At 41.0% G+C, this 19,404-nt stretch overlaps 1 protein-coding gene and 1 long non-coding RNA gene across 5 annotated transcripts in view; one reads left to right on the plus strand and one right to left on the minus strand.

The window, feature by feature from the left end:
- Window positions 1–353: 353 nt before the first annotated feature.
- Window positions 354–4,764, minus strand: LOC308480339. The gene is made up of 2 exons (XR_013988057.1): window positions 2,512–4,764; window positions 354–1,940 (listed from the first exon to the last, which is right to left on the minus strand). It is a non-coding gene; the product is annotated as an uncharacterized lncRNA (long non-coding RNA).
- Window positions 4,765–6,256: 1,492 nt separating this feature from the next.
- The window catches only part of SYCP2 (synaptonemal complex protein 2), a 52,548-nt gene continuing 39,400 nt past the window's right edge, over window positions 6,257–19,404 (plus strand). For 2 of the 4 annotated variants that reach the window (XM_081010990.1, XM_081010993.1), the window contains exons 1-8: window positions 6,257–6,379; window positions 8,801–8,850; window positions 9,660–9,800; window positions 11,037–11,165; window positions 15,379–15,483; window positions 16,435–16,459; window positions 17,598–17,683; window positions 18,435–18,523. In XM_081010990.1, the coding sequence (XP_080867116.1) occupies window positions 8,824–8,850; window positions 9,660–9,800; window positions 11,037–11,165; window positions 15,379–15,483; window positions 16,435–16,459; window positions 17,598–17,683; window positions 18,435–18,523 (602 nt within the window). In that variant the 5' untranslated portion in view covers window positions 6,257–6,379; window positions 8,801–8,823. Of the gene's footprint in view, window positions 6,887–8,800; window positions 8,851–9,659; window positions 9,801–11,036; window positions 11,166–15,378; window positions 15,484–16,434; window positions 16,460–17,597; window positions 17,684–18,434; window positions 18,524–19,404 lie in introns of all 4 variants that reach the window. The other 2 variants (XM_081010991.1, XM_081010992.1) reach the window with 2 other exon arrangements.

Raw genomic sequence — 19,404 nt, forward strand, 5'->3', positions numbered from 1 at the left:
CCAAGTTCCATTGACAGCTGAAGGCATGGAATAGGAGAGGAGAAAGGCGGCACAGTGTGACATGCGTAAGTTCTGCGGCAGGTTATGCAGAACTAGTAATGGAGGCGCCACTAGGATTTTTGGAAACAGCCACTAAGATTTTTGGAAACGGCTTAGTTTGGTCCTCAACGCATTCATTGACTCGTATTTCTAGCCCTGTCTTTGCTTGGTATACCCCAAAGCACCCAAAATATCATTTAATCTCCTTAAAACAGGTAAAGCTTACCAAAGGCAATACTTTGCTCTCCAGCTGTTTTGGAAAGGCCAGAGTTGAATGCCTACAGTGCTTCCAACAGATGGCCAGGCTTTTTTTCCAGGTTTTAAGGGGATAGGAGCATGATAAATCCAATTCAGGGAAGTACTGATTCAGAACCATGTGTTACGTCACATTTAAAATGTGCCACAGTATAGTTAAACCATGGTCTTGGGAGATTGGTGGAGCTCTCTGGTCCTCAAGGGCTACTGCATTTGCTTCAGTGGAAGACCAGGGCTGTAGAGGCATCATTTCATGCTTGCAAAGCACCACCCTCCTCTGGACTGAATGGGGAGGACCCATGCACATGAAATATCTGTGTATGCATCAGAACACACATGGGAATCTGGAAAGCAGAATAAGGTTATGGTGAGGCAGTTGAAAACATCGTCCTGCCAGGAGTGAAACCGAAAGTAGATTGATCAGCTAGCTGAAACAAATTATATTGCTATGGGGTGGGGGAAAACCTCTAACATTTTACTTCTCGATACTTGCACTTCCAGTTTACTTGGTAACCCCCCCTCCCCAGGAAAAGCTAATGTTTGAATAGCAGCTAGTTAAGGAACAACATTGGGCAGACACCATGATTTGATCTTATCTGGACTGTTTGTCGATATGGCAGCTACCTGCAGTGGAAGGCTCCTGGACTGATTCGGCAGAAACACCAGTTTGTGAAGAGAGGATGTGAATTTACAGGGGGGACTCTTGGACTCCAGATTTGGACTATAAAGAAGAAGAGTAAAGACATAAAATCCACACAGAAACATTTTATTTGGACTTAAACTCACTTGCAGAATGAATGCAGAGGCTGTTGAAAATAATGAAGGGTTAACATCAGAATGTATTCCGGGAATTACTGTAATATTTTGAAATGCAGTAGAAATATGAGGTGATTAGGATTCCCTCCAATCTCAAAGTATGGGAAGTCAGCTAAATAATAATATTTGTTTGATTATTGGATAATTTGTATAATTTGGAATATATAATTTGGATTGGAAAAATTTAATAAATATTATTTTTTTAAAAAAGAAAATGTCCTGACCTCTTCCACAGAATGTTCTTCAGCAGAAGACATTGATAATAAATGTGTATGTATACCTTCAGTTTATCTTCAGGTGTGATTTAACTGGAAGTTTAAAAAGCAAGTTGTGCGCATACTTAAACCAGCCTTTTATTGGTTGAATTTGTACAATGATACTGAAAGATGTATTTGTTCCCTCCTGCTCTGCTGCTTTTGACCATAACTTTCTAAGATATGAAAGCATAGAAATGAGTCACATTCAAATGTCCTTAAAATAAGTAATGAAACAGGATTTATTTGTTGTACTTCCATTGTAAGATGCCACGTTCTCAGGAATGGCTGAAAACTGATTGGTGTATTTATTTATTTATGAACTTTGCAGGTGTTTTCTTCCAAGTCAGACCTGGCCTTGAACTGTATCACTCATCTGTGTTATTGTCTGAAGGTCATACGATATTGTTACAAATATTCCCCCGCCCCCGTATCCTCAAGCATGCTCCGGTCAGATGGAATAAATATCAGCTTTTTCTGTCAAAAAACAAAATCAAATAAACTTACTTTGCGCAAAGCTTTGGGATCTGTCTTCATGGAAACTTTTTTAACTGTCCCTCGTTACTCTTGCAAAATCTGAAAGCAACAACTGCATCTAATTCCAGCCAAAAGTCGGTGTGGTCTGTTTGCCAAATAGGTTTTTTCCCCCCAAATAGATTGTCACCTAAAGGACTAGCTTATGACATAACTGATATATATAAATCATAGGTACAACATTTCTTCAATATGTTAAAAGTGGCTTCATAGACTGCTGGTCTCCTGCCCTATTGTTCCAACAGGCAACAGGCACCACTGGTAGCAAAGACAGGATTTACAGATACACTTTCTCTGCTTTGTTGCAAGCATGAAAACAGCTTGTGCTGATCTATAACATGGTGGAGGGTTCAGGGTGCCTGGTACCAAGCAAGCTGTGATGTCATTGAGCTGACCACAACCACCCCAGTGCCCTAAGCATTTTCAACTATTCCAAAAAAATTGTTTAAAAAAATGGGAAGGATGACAGTCAACTAAATAGTACATTCTGCCTAAATAAGTAGATATCTGGGGCCATCACCCAACGAAAGAAAGTTGATTAATTGTATGGCATTTAATCAGTTAAGTCTGCATGTAGGTGCACATTTTAAACAGTTCTGAAGAAAAAGCTCACTTTGATTTGCGATGATGCCTGCAGTCAGGGCCCATCTTAGAAGAAGTTTTCCCTCCTGTTGGGAGGGGGGAATAAGGGGGAATGGCTGTTTTAAGTTGGTTAGAGCAGAGCTTTCCAAACTGTCACGACGTGTGTCGGCTGCAGCGTGTAGTTGTGTCGCACGAACACTCCCCGTGCTCCGGGGCTGGGAAGGGGTTCGTTTTGTAGCCTTATGAGGCTTTGCCCTCGGGTGGGAAAAGATATTGCGCCCGGGAAAGGGACAATGGAAGTCAACAGACACTCAAGGAATAGTTTCGGAGAAAAAGCTTTATTTCTACCATCCATGAACTGGTAGAAGGAGCAAGTGTGATAGTTCACAAACAAGCACGAGTTCACAGTCATTTGCACAGAGCATATATTCCCCTTCCAGTTCCCTCCCCTTTCTCCTCCTCTTCCGAAGTCCTGCCTCGAGTTCCCCTGAGCATGAACAAAAAGCTCCTGTCTTGGGACTCTTCCCAGGAAAGGGGGGGTGAGAAGCCAAGGGGTTTCAGCATGTCCAAAGATGTTGCAACTGAATGAGATAAGATTTGTTTCTCAGGCCTGCTTTGAACAGAGCCTATTCATTAGCCTTTTGAAGCCTTCTTGTACTGATAAAAGAATAACATTTTTCCTATGCATCTTGTGAGAAAAGCAGAGAAGAGCAGAGAAAAGCTGTTTTGGATTTTTAGGAGAAAGGGAATTTTGGACAGTTTTGAGGCCTGGTTGGGGGGGTGACTTCGGGCCTAGGTGGGGTCACCTGTCCTCACCGCCTTCAGTTAAACCTTTGGTTTACTAGTAAAACTGAATTAGTGTGGCGTGAAATGATGCATGTCAAAAAAAAGTGTGTCACCAATATGAAAAGTTTGGAAAGCTCTGGGTTAGAGCAGACCCTGCCTCACAGGTTGGTTGTGAAGAAAAAATGAGGAGGGAGATAACTATCAGGAGACTACTTCTTCTTTTTTAGCTTCTTGGATTAAAACATTTAATATCTGCATGGTAAACTGGGTTAGTCAAGCACATATTAAAATCAATTAAGTAAACTGAGGGGCGGCACAATATACAAAAGTGGAAGCATCCTTCTATTGGGCTCTCTTAGCTGAACTGGCCTCCCACCAATCTCAGCTGACATAGTGACTGACATGGCGTTGTCCTCCCCCTTCCATCTGCTGAGCATATGGCCAGGTGAAAGGCTCACCAGCCGTATCCCTGCCAGCAGAAAGCCCCAAAGTGGAGCCAGCCCAGGATTCCAGATTTGTCTCATAGCCATCACCCGCTGCCATTGGGTCCAATCCAGACCTGATTGGGCCTGTGCTGGTGCAGGGATCATGCCTGATTATCCTGCCCCCTGCAACTGGCCAGGCTCCAGATCCATGGCCATTTGATGTACCTTTGGGGACAATTAATTTGCTATGTATTTATTATTGGTTGTTTATATGCAGGCCTGTCATTGCAATCTCTGTATTGTATTTGAATGTAATGGATTTCATTTTATACTATTGCCAGCTGATGAAGAATTATCATTGAAACAGTTAATTTTCCTGGAAGAACTGTTCTGTCTGCTGTTGTGCTCAGTGACGTTTGGAGCACCCATCATCTCACGTTTGTTGGAAATTGACTGTGGAAAGGCATTCTGCCTCCATTTCAGTGATCTTTGACAGTGACTTACTACTCCTACCATTCCTGTTCATGGAACATTTATTTGATTCTTATTAATTTGTGACTCCGTGCACATATTATATATCTTCTGTATATGAATTTTGAAACATGTTATGTACTGAGTTGAATAGGATCCAAAATGCAGCAGTCTGATTGGTCCTAGAACAATAGGATTCAGAATGCAGCAGTCTGATTGGTCCACAGGAGCCACCCAATCCAGCTCCAGGTGGAAGTGAATCCGCAACCTGATTGGCCTATAGAAGAATTCCAGAATTAGCCTATCACGTGGGGCCCATTGTGTAAATAATGTATACAGTGGTACCTCGGGTTACATACGCTTCAGGTTACAGACTCCGCTAACCCAGAAATAGTGCTTCAGGTTAAGAACTTTCCTTCAGGATAAGAACAGAAATCGGGCTCCGGAGGCACAGCTAAAGTGGTGCTTCAGGTTAAGAACAGTTTCAGGTTAAGAATGGACCTCCGGAACGAATTAAGTACTTAGGTACCACTGTATAAAACAGACATTCTGGGGGAAATTCCATTCCTCCTCATCACTATGAGCTGAATAAAGAGCATGAAATCCACTCTTGACTCCGAGTATATTTCAAAATAGTGTAGGGTTATAAAAATATTGTCAGTATATTATTAACCGACGTGTTGCTTGTTGTTGTTCACAGGCTCCAGATGTGGCACTGGCTCTGCCACGCCACAAAGCCCCTCTTGAATAAGAGGGGCTGGGGATGAGGGGTTGGGACTGCGAATTTAATTCATACAATGAATTTAACTGAAAGCATTTTGGCCCCTTGCATTTCCATGTCCTTGCACAGCTGCAGAGGCAAACTGCTTTTTCTTTTCCTGCAAAATCTGGCAAGGGGCTTAACCTATACTCTATACTGTAGCTTTAAAGCACATTCAAATCACATTCCCCTCCCCTCAAAGAATTCTGGGTACTGTAGTTTACCCCTCACAGAATTACAATTCCCAGCAAACTACAGCACCCAGGATTCTTTGAGGGGCGAAATGTTCCTCAAATGTACTTAAAAGCAGCTGTGTACTACTGTATAGGTTGTCTATATTTTCTTATGTTACAGCGACATCTGGTGGTGCTTATAAATTTTCCTCACAAGGTTTAACACCATTTCCTATTCCCTTTTTTAAAAAAATGTTATTACAAGTAGAACAGTGTTTGAAGTGGCATACTTAGAAAATCCACATACTGATTTGAATAAAACGGCACTAGGGTGGCTGCTGCTGGATGTTTTGCCCTTTTTTTAGTCTGGGGGACAATATTTACCTCAGCGCTTATTTTTCTACGTTTTTAGAATGTGCAGTGAAGGAAACAGCATTTCGGCGAGCCCATGTACTCGCCCAAATTGAGCTCGTTTCTCAGTTGTACACATTTTTGTTTTAAACGCAACAACAGTGCTAGAATTTGGGAAGGATTTAAGAACTTGAAAGCAATTTAGTGAATTCTCCCCTCACATCTTAAAAAATGGAAGCCGTATTTATTTACTATGACTGGTACCATTACTACCAATAACAATAAATGTTAACTAGCGCCATTTATCATGAAGTCCAATGAAGCGGGGGCGTTATGAAAATACTGAGGTGAATTGAAAAGCACTTGAAGGGATACTGTGGAGAAGGGAAAACTACTCAAGAGACCCTAAAGATGGTCGTGGCAGTTTGTGCGTTCGCGGGGGGCGGGGAAAAAATAGAAATACAGTAAATTAAGCGCTCGACATTTGGGCAAGTAATTAACAGAGCTTTAGCAATTGCGAGCGACAATCGCATCAACCTCTGGAGCGAGCAGGGGCGGGGCGAGAAACAGCGGTTGACAGCGACCGTTATCAGTCACGCTCGTCACCCGCTGATTGGCTGGAAGGAACAGGCAGCGTGGAGAAGGAGGAGGAAGCGAGCGTGACTGCGTGAGACTTGGGAGAGAGGATTTCCTCGCCCCGCCCCCTCCGCTGCCCGCCTCTGAGTGACCCCGCCTTCCACCTCAGGACGGCTTAAAGCGATTGGCTGTCAGGGTTCCTCGAGGCGGGCGTATTCCTCCGGAAAGGTGATTGGCTGGCGGGACGGCGGCGCGTCTTGGCGGCTTCGTTCGGGCGTCGTGTGAGGGAAGCGCCTAAGCCGCCCATACCTCGCAGCCGCGGCTTCAGGGCCACCCTCGCCTGAAGGCGCTGGCCAGGTAACCGGGTAGAGCAGGCCCATGGAAATGAACGGGCCTAAGTTAGTCACGTCTCTTGGTTTCAGCGCGCCTGCCTCACGCCGGATGCAACCCTCGTGTTTTGATATACCCCTCCCCCCCCGTTCCACTTCGGATTTCTTGGCAGTAATCTTGCTAGATCATTGGTTTCCTTTTTCTTCTGAGAGAAATCTAGCTAATTTTCGTGGAAATACCGTATTTGCTTCGTTCGCCTTTTTAACTGCTGTGCCCCTTGGGTTATTTTACCCACCGGTTTCCACATTGGGGATAGAAACATGAAAACGGACCCCCGTTTGCAAATGTTTCTTGTCAGCCTGCAAGGGAAGGGAGGGGACAGTGGGTGACATTTGCCTAAGGGAGGTTATACAAACGGTTTAAAATAAGTCATTCGTTTTACAAGTCTTCCTTGAGTGTTTTGGTCCGCTTGAACTTCATGGAGACAAGAAACTGCTCCTGTTGAGAGTTTTAGCTTAGACTGCATTTATCCAGGCAAGTGTTAACCCCAGCTTATCTACTGTAAAACTCACCCTTGTTGCCCCAAATTATTACTAGCAGTTATGCAGCATACAGCAGCTTTTTCATACTGCTGTAGCATGGTTGTAGTTGCTTTGATAATTACTGCTGCTAGGCAGCTGCCAAAGAAATGATAAAAAGTCTTCAAGGGGCTTAGATTGCTGGATCTTGCCTAGTCATACCTGTTCCTGTGCCTTTAAAAGCATGCTGACCTGAAGCAATCAAAATATGAAGTTTTTCACTCCACAGGGCTAAGCATTATCACATTAGTGTCTGCACGCTGAACCATCATTAAAGATACAGCTAGGGACAATTTCAAACTTTGTCAGTCCTAGAAAATACCATCAATATGTTTTCTACTCTAGGAACAGAGTTATCCCAGAATGAAAATAAATAAATGTGTAAACTCCAGGGTAATTTGTTCATTCAAAACATATAAACAAACATGGTTTGGGATGCAGCTGAGGGAGGTTACAGATTGCATACATTTTTATTGCCTGTACAAGAAAAAAGGAAGGAATGTCACTCCAAAAGTTCAAAATTACGTACATTGGCTAAGAAACCTAATGGCATTGGGTTGGATCTAATCCTAACCAGCTCCCTAGCCTGGCAGGGTTTTATGGAGCAATAGGGCCACTTCTATATCTGCAGCCTTGCTATGCATGTCAGACGGAAGGGGCCGTGAAATTGCTTCTGCAGCCTGGCACTGCAATTGAGCCTGATAACAGGTGGAAGGAGGACCCCTATGGCAGTGCAGTGATGCTGGTGTAACTGCAGATGGGGGTCCAACAGCCAGCAGGCTGGGTGGAGGGATACTACCCCCCCAAGGCCTGGTAAAAGGAGATTTGAATTGCTCTGTCAGGTGTGTTTAGTGTGAAATCAATGGGATTTAAGTGAATGCACTATTTTTAACTTGAAATCAGCCAACAATATTATAATAAACCATGGCAGTCCTAATTCCAGTGGAGTGGTGAAGATATCCCACTAAATCATCAGGTTCACTTCTTGGGAGTGCTTCTGGATGTGTGCCTACTGGATAGCTAGGCTAAGGCTGTGACAGCAGCTCATACTGAGCTTCAGCTAATAATCAAGTGTGTCCCTTCTTGGAAAATGGGGGTCTAATCTCAATGTTGATACATGGCCTAGTAAACATGACTAGTTTGTTGAATGTGGAACTGCTCTTTAATATCTGGCATAAGGTTAGTTGCAGAGTTTTTAAGTAACTGCACACTGAGACTTTGGCTGAACTCTTGCTAAGAAGTTGTAGCATTACTGAAAAAGACCTGCAGCATCAATCTACCAAATTTGATGGGTGCTGATCTTAAAGAAAGGAGGTGTTCAGATCCCTAAGGTATGCTGGGCCTGGACTGTGTAGGGATTTATTAACACATTGAAAAGTACCAGAAACTGTTGGAGAAGTCCTTGTGTATTAATGTTTTTATCTATTGTTGCCTTTAGCAAGCAGGCATTCTTCATCAGTTGTAGCTTCTGAACCGTTCTCAAAGACAACTGTTATAGTAGGCAGATACACCAGTTCAAATATTAAATGGTGAAAATTGTGTTGCATAACTTGCAATGTTTGCATGTATACTTGGAAGAAGTTGACTGTGTTCAATGGGGCTTATAACAGTACTACATAAAATGAATCAATATTATTGTAAAGTAGATGCAGAGTCAGATTTTGAAGCAGAAATAGGTTTTGATTGCCACAAATAATCTTAAAGAACACATCATTTTAACCATCGGTTTACTTGTATATTTTTATTGTGTTTTTGATATTACTGATAAAATGTAACTTTTCACAGTTGTAGTGTACAGTATATTTATATTAATTAAAATTAGATTTTATATTAATTAAAATGTGCATTTCCTCAATTTTTTGCCTCTCAGGTTAAGTATATGAAACTGTCAAAATGCCTGTTAGGAGGCGGGAAGGACAGGTATGTGCTGCTCTGTATCTGTTCTGAGTTGTTTTTGTTTTAATAGCTTAGCCTTTTACATTACCAAATAATAGTTTTACGGGCATAAAGTATTTGTATGTTTTTAATAGTCTGTACAGGCCTTATACATTATTATTCCCAAGAATGATTTTTTTTGTTCAATCCAGACCCCAAAGAGTTGTAGAAAATTGATTTATTTGATGTTTAGCTCACCCTTTCCTCCCCCCCCACCCCGCTTTGAATGTGCATAAAATAATAAAACTAGTGGAACTACTGCAGTATAATTGAATACACACATGGTTACCCAAACCACTATATATCTTCCAAGTATCTTTGATTCAGGAACAGGTAATTGTTTCTGAATTCCTAAGGAACGTGTACAAATGCATACATAGAGCTTCTACATGATCTCCCCCTCCTTTGATTTCAGAGAAAGGGGCTGCATTGTCTGTACATGCCTTTTCTTATATATACAGCTGTCTCTTCCATTGATTTGAATGGAGAAGCCACTGTGAGCATGGAAACTTTGAGTTGTGTCCAGTGTAGTACTACTTGAGCATCCCATCAGCACAAGGATTTCTGCTTGCACAATGGAATCTTCCCCCTTTCCAGTCATTGCTGTTAACAGTAACATCTTTCTAATATTTTGCACTATACATCTCTTTTATTTTTAAAAAAGCCAGAAAAGCATTTTAGTCCTAATTAAAAGATTGATTAAAAATACAGATTTGCATAAGATTTGTCACTGTGCTCAATTTAACTGAAGTATTAAGTAGTAGTATTTGTGTGTTTTTTCCCCATTCTGACAGCTGGAAAAATGTATAGATGATGCTACAAGAAAAAATGACTTCCAAGCATTGGAACAGTTCTTGGAAACTGATTTTTCTGGTGGCATTTCTCACAAATGCAGCAAACAGTTTCTCAATAAATTAGACAAACTTATATGCCAGGTAATGGATTTTTGTTTTTGTGTTACGTCAGTACATTGTATTGTATAAAATATTGTTTAGGGCAGTTAAACAATATTGTACAATTAAACAATATTGTATAAAATATTGTTTAGGGCAGTTTGAATTATAGGAGAACCATGGGGTTGATAGTATTATGAAGTATTGTTGATAGTATTCTGCCTCTTTGAGATGAAAATTGTTGTGAGTTTGCAGACTCCATATTTCTGTTAATCTCTCAGCACAAAATCACATTTGAACCTACTCAATGTTTTCTAAGTTCTTCTCCATTGTCCTTTTGTCAACAGACAGATGTGTTGGGTGGGAACAGGCGAGATGTCTTTTAAGTTCTATTGCATTGCCCTCTCTTTGTTCGCTTTTAAATGGACTGTTAAGATTGTTTCATCATAGCATGCATTTTACAGTAAAAGCATCGTTATGCTTTTATTCTGCTGCTGTTTACATATTTATCCAGTTATAATGGCATTTTAGGAGTAAAAATGTTTTTTGTGTGTGATTTACAATTTGGGTGGTGCTGTGGTCTAAACCACTGAGCCTCTTGGGTTTGCCGATCAGAAGGTTGGCAGTTTGAATCCCCCTGACGGGGTGAGCTCCCATTGCTGGGTCCCAGCTCCTGCCAACCTAGCAGTTCAAAAGCACGCCAAAAAAGTGCAAGTAGATAAATAGGTACCGCCGTTTCCGTGCACTGCTCTGGTTTCTGTGTTCCGTTGTGCCAGAAGCGGCTTAGTCATGCTGGCCACATGACCCAGAAAAAAAACTGTCTGCGGACAAACGCTGGCTCCCTCAGCCTGTAAAGCAGGATGAGCGCCGCAACCCCAGAGTCGTCCGTGACTGGACTTAACTGTCAGGGGTCTTTTACCTTTACCTTTTTAAGATGACTTTGATTTTATCATAAAAAGTGATGTAAAATTCAAATTTCTTTGTGGAGACAAGCAGTTTCTTTTTTTAAGAAAAATGTTTATTTAAATATGTGACTTCAAGGGGTCGGGGCCCTCCAAAATAGTTGTGAAGGTGGTGCTGGTGTGGGGCAAGGAGGGAATCAGCAACATTTCTGCCACCCCCATATCCCCTCAGATTCTTGGATCTTATCTTTTTCTTCTTTTGGATGGAAGGAGACCTTCATTTGTGGCTGACAAGTCTGGATCCAACCCATTGTTTTCATCCTGTTAAGTAAAGTTTTTTGTATAATTACTGAAATTTTTGTTTTTCAATTTTCAGGGACTTGACAATGAAGAAGTCAAGAATGTTTCCACTATGTTGAATACTCTTCTGAAACAAGGCAGAAATATAACCATATTAGGGGAAATTGGGTTTCCAGCAATGGTAGAATATGGTCTTGTTCAAAAGATAAGTATAGGAAATTCAAAAATATTTCCTAGGAGTAATTAGAGATAAAGTACAGTGGTACCTTGGGTTAAGAACTTAATTCATTCTGGAGGTCTGTTCTTAACCTGAAACTGTTCTTAACCTGAAGCACCACTTTAGCTAATAGGGCCTCCTGCTGCTGCCGGGCCGCCAGAGCACAATTTCTGTTTTCATCCTGAAGCAAAGTTCTTAACCCGAGGTACTATTTTTGGGTTAGCGGAGTCTGTAACCTGAAGCGTCTGTAACCCGAGGTACCACTGTAATAGCAACATATTGGACGTCCATTTGACTTGAGTGCTGAACAGTGATTTAAAACTGATAATGGCTCCTTGTATGGGACGCGGGTGGCATTGTGGGTTAAACCACAGAGCCTAGGACTTGCCGATCAGAAGGTTGGTGGTTCGAATCCGCAGTCCTAGCAGTTCAAAAGCACGTCAAAGTGCAAGTAGATAAATAGGTACTGCTCCGGTGGGAAGGTAAACAGCGTTTTCATGTGTTGCTCTGGTTCGCTTAGTCATGCTGGCCACATAACCCGGAAGCTGTACGCCGGGTCCCTCGGCCAATAAAGCGAGATGAGCGCCACAACCCCAGAGTCGGTCACGATTGGACCTAATGGTCAGGGGTCCCTTTACCTTTACCTATATATATCACTAAATCATAATGATGATAAATCATAATGATCCTGCTCCCCAATAATTGTATCAGTCATTTGAGTCATTCGCAAATGGTGTAAACAGGAACGGTTTGGATTCTTAGATCACGGACTGCAGTTTCTTGAAGATGGACTTCTGGCAAGCGATGGGCTGCACCTCACAACGGTTGGGAGAAATGTTTTTGCCAAAAATCTCAGAAACCTCATCAGGAGGGCTTTAAACTGACTAATGTGGGGGAGGGAGACAGTGCTCCTGAAGGTAGGAGTCTATCAATTGATGAAGATGATCATCCAAATGTCATAGACCAAATGGAGCAAACAGCACGCAGACCTAGTGGTGGGAGGAAAAAATCCTTAAATAAGAGACACGGGGGAATGATTAATGGACTTCAATGTCTGTACACTAATGCGCAAAGCATGGGAAATAAACAAGATGAGCTTGAGCTCTTGGTAACAGCAAACTAAATATGACATAATAGGCATCACTGAAACCTGGTGGGATAAGTCCCACGATTGGAATGTAATAATGGGGGGATACAATCTATTTCAAAGAAACAGACCAGACAAGAAAGGAGGAGGTGTGGCGTTATATGTCAGGGATGTGTATACCTGTGAAGAGATCCAAGATTTAGAACCTCAAAGCCAAAGTGAGAGCATTTGGGTCAAAATTAAGGGAGAGAAGAATAACAGTGACCTCATTGTGGGAGTTTACTATAGATCCCCAAGCCAAACGGAGGACATAGATGATGCCTTCCTGGAACAGATGGCCAAGCATGCAAAAGGAAGGGAGATAGTAGTAATGAGGGACTTTAATTACCCGGATATTTGTTGGATGTCAAACTCAGCCAAGAGCATAAGGTCAAACAGATTCCTCACTGGCCTTGCAGACAACTTCATTGTCCAGAAAGTGGGAGAAGCAACAAGAGGAACAGCCATTTTAGATCTGGTCCTAACCAATGTTGATGACCTGGTTAGTGGGGTAGAAGTGGAAGGATCATTAGGCGCGAGTGATCATGCTCTTCTGAAGTTTACTATACAGCGGAAAGAAGCAGCCAAGCATACTAGGACTCAATTTCTTGACTTTAAGAAAGCCGACTTCATAAAACTTAGGGAAGTGCTGGGTGAGATCCCATGGACAGTAATACTAAAAGGAAAGGGAGTTCATGATGGCTGGGAGTTTGTTAAGAGGGAGATACTAAAAGCACAACGTCAGGCAATACCAATGAGACGGAAACATGGAAGGTGCCTAAAGAAGCCAGGGTGGCTATCTAAAGAACTTTTAACTGAGTTAAGATTAAAAAAGGATGTGTACAAAAAATGGAAAAGGGGGGAAACCACCAAAGAGGAATTCAAACAAATAGCCAGCACGTGTAGACACAAAGTCAGAAAAGCTAAAGCACAGAATGAACTCAGGCTTGCTAGAGAGGTTAAAAGCAACAAAAAAGGCTTTTATGGGTATGTTCGTAGCAAAAGGAAGAACAAAGAAACAGTGGGGTCACTCAGAGGAGAAGATGGTGAAATGCAAACAGGGGACACAGAAAGGGCTGAACTCCTCAATGCCTTCTTTGCCTCCGTCTTCTCCGATAAAGAAAACAATGCCCAACCTGAAGAATTTGGAGCAAATGATTCAGCAAAGGAAACACAGCCCAGAATAACAAAGGAGATAGTACAAGAATACTTGGCTAGTTTAGATGTATTCAAGTCTCCAGGGCCAGATGAACTGCATCCAAGAGTATTAAAAGAACTGGCAGATGTGATCTCAGAACCACTGGCAGTCATCTTTGAGAATTCCTGGAGAACAGGCGAAGACCCGGCAGACTGGAGGAGGGCAAATGTTGTCCCTATTTTCAAAAAGGGGAAAAGAGAGGACCCAAATAATTACCGCCCAGTCAGTCTGACATCAATACCAGGGAAGATTCTGGAGCAGATCATTAAGCAAACAGTCTGTGAGCACCTAGAAAGGAATGCTGTGATCACCAATAGTCAGCATGGATTTCTGAAGAATAAGTCATGTCAGACTAACCTGATCTCGTTTTTTGACAGAATTACAAGCCTGGTAGATGAAGGGAACGCAGTGGATGTAGCCTACCTTGATTTCAGGAAGGCATTTGACAAGGTGCCCCATGATATTCTTGTAAAGAAGCTGGTAAAATGCGGTCTTGACTATGCTACCACTCAGTGGATTTGTAACTGGCTGACTGACCGAACCCAAAGGGTGCTCATCAATGGTTCCTCTTCATCCTGGAGAAGAGTGACTAGTGGGGTGCCCCAGGGTTCTGTCTTGGGCCCGGTCTTATTCAACATCTTTATCAACGACTTGGATGATGGACTCAAGGGCATCCTGATCAAATTTGCAGATGACACCAAATTGGGAGGGGTGGCTAACACCCCAGAGGACAGGATCACACTTCAAAACGACCTTGACAGATTAGAGAACTGGGCCAAAACAAACAAGATGAATTTTAACAGGGAGAAATGTAAAGTATTGCACTTGGGCAAAAAAAATGAGAGGCACAAATACAAGATGGGGGACACCTGGCTTGAGAGCAGTACATGTGAAAAGGATCTAGGAGTCTTGGTTGACCACAAACTTGACATGAGCCAACAGTGTGACGCGGCAGCTAAAAAAGCCAATGCAATTTTGGGCTGCATCAATAGGAGTATAGCATCTAGATCAAGGGAAGTAATAGTGCCACTGTATTCTGCTCTGGTCAGACCTCACCTGGAGTACTGTGTCCAGTTCTGGGCACCACAGTTCAAGAAGGACACTGACAAACTGGAACGTGTCCAGAGGAGGGCAACCAAAATGGTCCAAGGCCTGGAAACGATGCCTTATGAGGAACGGCTAAGGGAGCTGGGCATGTTTAGCCTGGAGAAGAGAAGGTTAAGGGGTGATATGATAGCCATGTTCAAATATATAAAAGGATGTCACATAGAGGAGGGAGAAAGGTTGTTTTCTGCTGCTCCAGAGAAGCGGACACGGAGCAATGGATCCAAACTACAAGAAAGAAGATTCCACCTAAACATTAGGAAGAACTTCCTGACAGTAAGAGCTGTTCGACAGTGGAATTTGCTGCCAAGGAGTGTGGTGGAGTCTCCTTCTTTGGAGGTCTTTAAGCAGAGGCTTGACAACCATATGTCAGGAGTGCTCTGATGGTGTTTCCTGCTTGGCAGGGGGTTGGACTCGATGGCCCTTGTGGTCTCTTCCAACTCTATGATTCTATGATTCTATGAGTGGAGAGGGAATGAGCCCCGTTCCCAGGCTGATTTGCATGAGTGGGGGGCAGTTATGTGCCTATGTGTTTTTCTTTTCTCTCTCTCTCACTCATTCTCTTTTTCTTTATGCAAGCATGTGTGATAAACTGTGTTGACTACACCTATCACAGGCATGAGGCAAAGTTGGCCATGAGTGCACATTGCCCTTGCGCCAAAAGAAGGCTTGTTACCTTTGGTTTTCAATTGGAAAACAGCCTGGTGAATTCTAGAAATAATAATAACAACTTTTAAATGTATACTTATACAAACCTTTTATGTTTTCTCTACATGGTAAATTGGTTTGAAAAGGCTCAAGAAATTATCCAAAATACAGTAAATGAAAAGAATGACAAATTTGCCACTCTGTTTGAAGACTTCTTTGATGTTCTTATGGTAAATATGTACCTCTTGCATTGTTCCATAAACTGACAAGTATTTATTAAATATTTATAAGATGTATATATCAAATATTTGGGGGAAAGCTTTTTTATGTAGCACATTTTTTCGCTCTATAAGATGCACCAGACCATAAGACGCACCTAATTTTTGGAGGAGGAAAACAAGAAAAAAAATATTCTGAATCTCAGAAGCCAGAACAGCAAGAGGGATCGCTGCGCAGCGAAAGCAGCGATCCCTCTTGCTGTTCTGGCTTCTGGGATGGCTGTGCAGCCTGCATTTGCTCCATAAGACGCACACACATTTACCCTTACTTTTTAGGAGGGAAAAACTGAGTCTTATAGAGCAAAAAATACGGTACATTATTTTAACTCATTGGTCATAATTAACTACTGTATCTAAACTTTAAGAAAACAAGAAATCCAACTGTATTAAAAAGACAATTAGATATTCATTGTTTATCCCATATGCAGATAAAGGATATCATGTTCAAAATTTCTATTTGGTTATTTCAAATGTAAACTATAGCTATGCACATATAAGCAATCTCATTAGGTTGTCTCTTCTCTTCTCTTCTTGTCCATTTCCTCTTCTTTTTCAGCATAATTTTGTGAAAATATAGTTATTACATGTGTATTTTTCTGGGGTCTGCCTAAACAGAAACAGAAAACAATTCTAAAGATTTCTCATTGATAGCAGAATTCAGTGACTTTGGGGCACCCAGTTTTTGCTGATCCTTCCTATTCACTGCAGCCTGTCTGTTTCCTGAAAAGCTGCTTCCTTAAATGCTGTGCCTCTGGGTTTAGCAAAATTCAGGTTCTGCCTTGGATGAATGGAATTGCTTTTTAATAGCACAAAGTCACCATTGGATACAATCCATTTCTACAAATAAAGTAGTAGTCCTGGTTGTGCAGAGTGATTTTAATATGTTGTTTATTTAAATTGTAGATAGTACATGATACCAGCAGTAAAGGTATGCATGAAACTAATTACTATAATTATATTTATTATATTTCTAGTTGCATATACTGTTAGTCCTATAGGTATTTTGATTAATCAGTAATGAGTGCATTCTATATATTACAGTCAAATAGCCTAGATGCTGGGCTGGGGGAAGGCACTTCCACATTGTCAAAAAGAGAAAATGCATCCCAAAAAGTGACAGGGAGAGGAAATAGACTTACATAAACTTTGCATATACTGATTTATGTGGAGAGAGGAAGAAAGAAAAATTGATGGATGCACATTTAGGCTGTGTACACACAACTGGCTTAAAATGCAGCCAAGTCATTTTTTTTCCAATTTGGATGAATCTGGTATCATCTTCTTACAAAATGGATTGTGGCTAATTTTGTGTGTATACCACTTCCAAAAACAGTGCTGGGAGTCCACTGGATGAATAGTAAATAGGAGGATGTACACAGCCTTAGGTATTTTTACAGTAATTTAAATAGAAATGCAGTACATTTCACTATAATGGGGAATACTGTGATCAGGTAAACTGCGCTTGCTTAGTTTGCTGTCCAGATGTTGTGTGTTGGTGGGTCTCTTCAAGAAACCTACTGCCCCTTCTTATAATTCTATATCTTTAAAGTTGAGTTGGACTAGACAGCTCTTCAAATAGAAGGCTGTCTTATATAAAGTAAGACACATGGCAACCTTATTGGATTATGAAGTTTCAGATAATCTACAAGCTTTGAAAGATGCTAAGTTTGTGGCTCTCTGTAGAAATGAAAAGGACTACTGTTGAATCATTATAGAGAAAGAGGCTGCAATCCTCTATACAGTCTTCTTAAATCCCATTGATTTAAGATTTAAGCAGCCCAACTTTCTAGAGAGATGCAGCCAAAAGCTCTAGCAAATGAGCTTTACTGTTCCTTGTTCCTTTCAGGTTGCATAAATTAAAGATGGCTGAAATTTAGAATGCTTGTATGTTAAATTCCTGTTTGTTTTGTGTCACTTCAGACAATCAATATTTATAAAGCTTGCTTGCTTTCTAAATGAAAGGCTTTAAAAGTGTTTATTCACACTATAATTGCCAGTTTTTTTGAAATATAATCATATGGCTTTGTAGAGACTTATGTAAATGATATATTACAATATTTGTTTAGGTAAAATACAAGTACTAGAAAATTTTGTTTTGCGAACATGCACACTTGCTACCGATAAAAGAATTAACATTTATATTCAGCAGGAGGTAAGAAATTTCTTTCTTCTGATCAATGTTAGGTTTTAATGATTATCCCCTGTTACCTGGAGTATTTTAAAAAAGTTTTTATTCAGTTTTTTAAAAGACAGTATAGAAATAATGCACATATACCTACTTCTCTGATCTCTGTGTCCATTTGTTTTAACGTGTCTATTTTGATGCATTTCTTCTATATATTTTTGAGAAATGTTTCTCTGCTAGCACTATCCCATTTTTATAATTTAAATAAATTAACATCCATTTTTTCTCAAGCACTTTCAAGAACATTTCCTTTTTTCTTTCTCTTATGTAATTTCTGTTGTTCAGTCCCTTATGTATTCTTTGGCTACTCTATCCGCACATAGCTGATACCATAGCTGACATACCAGCCACTAGGGTTTACTTTTGAAAAGTGCTCTTGTATTTTTAGTGATGCTTCATTGTGTATAGTCGGCCACATACTTGTCCAACAAAGGCCTGACTGACATGTTCTTCTGCAGATTGTGGGTAGATAGTTTATCCAGACTTTAGCAGAGGAGAATTTCTCTTGCTCCACTAAACTGATAACCCTGTGTTGTACCCTTAGACTCAGATTTATATATTACAGAATAAACATTTAAGATCTGCAGTCATTAAGATCGAGATTCTTAAGTTACATTGTTTTAATGGACAATTAAAGATATTCTTTCACCTAATGCATTGCAAATATTTCTTGTTCTAATGTGGTTAATATTCAATCATTTATTTTTATTATCCTTAGGCAGTAAGAAAATTGAACACAATGCTTGATTCTATGCCCCGAGATACTAGAAAGAAAATTATTTCTACAGAGGAAATGCAAGAAGTCATGTAATTATTTAATCTTTAATATAATTACATAAGCCTTTCCCCTTTTCATAAAACTAGAACCTTGGTAAGAGAATCTAATTTTGTGGCAAAATCATTTTGTTGACATGGCTTAAAATATTGTTTAGGCACAATCCAGCCTCTGGGTTAAGCATTTTTAGAAAGCTGCTCTTAGAAAGCAGTATCAAAGAAGAAAGAACACAAGACATAAGAAGCAATCCTATGCTCAAGATGCTGGTGTAAAGAAAGCCAATGTAAATTAATGCAGGAATCTCAGCCAAATCAAACATGACAGATGGCCAACCAACCTCTGCTTAAGAACCTCCAAGAAAGGAGAGTCCATCACTTCTCATGGGAGTCTGTTCCACTGTCAAACAGCTCTTACTTTTCTGTTCTTCCTGATGTTTAGTCAGAATCTCTTTTCTTGTAACTTGAATCCATTACTTCGGCTCCTATCCTCTGGAGCAGGAGAAAACAAGCTTGCTCCATGTGACAACCCTTGTGATATTTGAAGATGGCGATTATATCTCCTCTCAGTCTCCTCTTTACCAGGCTAAACATACCCAGTTCCCTCAAGTGTTCCTGATAAAGACAGGCCAAACGTTATTTTTATTTTTACAAAAATCAGCCCAAAAATAAACAGAAATGAAGACTTTTTGGAATGACCGCTCCCCGCATAAAATGGGGGGCGACCTTTGCGTGGACGCGCGCAGCCCCTGGATCTGGAGCGGCTCCATCAGCAAAGGCTTGGCTTTGCCTTCCCTCAGGTGGGATACCTGGAGGTCTCCGCCTACCCCAGTCAGTTGACCAATCCCACCTGGGGGAAGCATTGCCAAGGAGATCAGGCCAGGTAGGGGCGGGATTACCTGCCCACACAATAGAGG

Source organism: Podarcis pityusensis, assembly GCF_964106645.2.
Source record: "Podarcis pityusensis genome assembly, chromosome: 6".
NCBI classification, from domain to species: Eukaryota; Metazoa; Chordata; class Lepidosauria; order Squamata; family Lacertidae; genus Podarcis; species Podarcis pityusensis.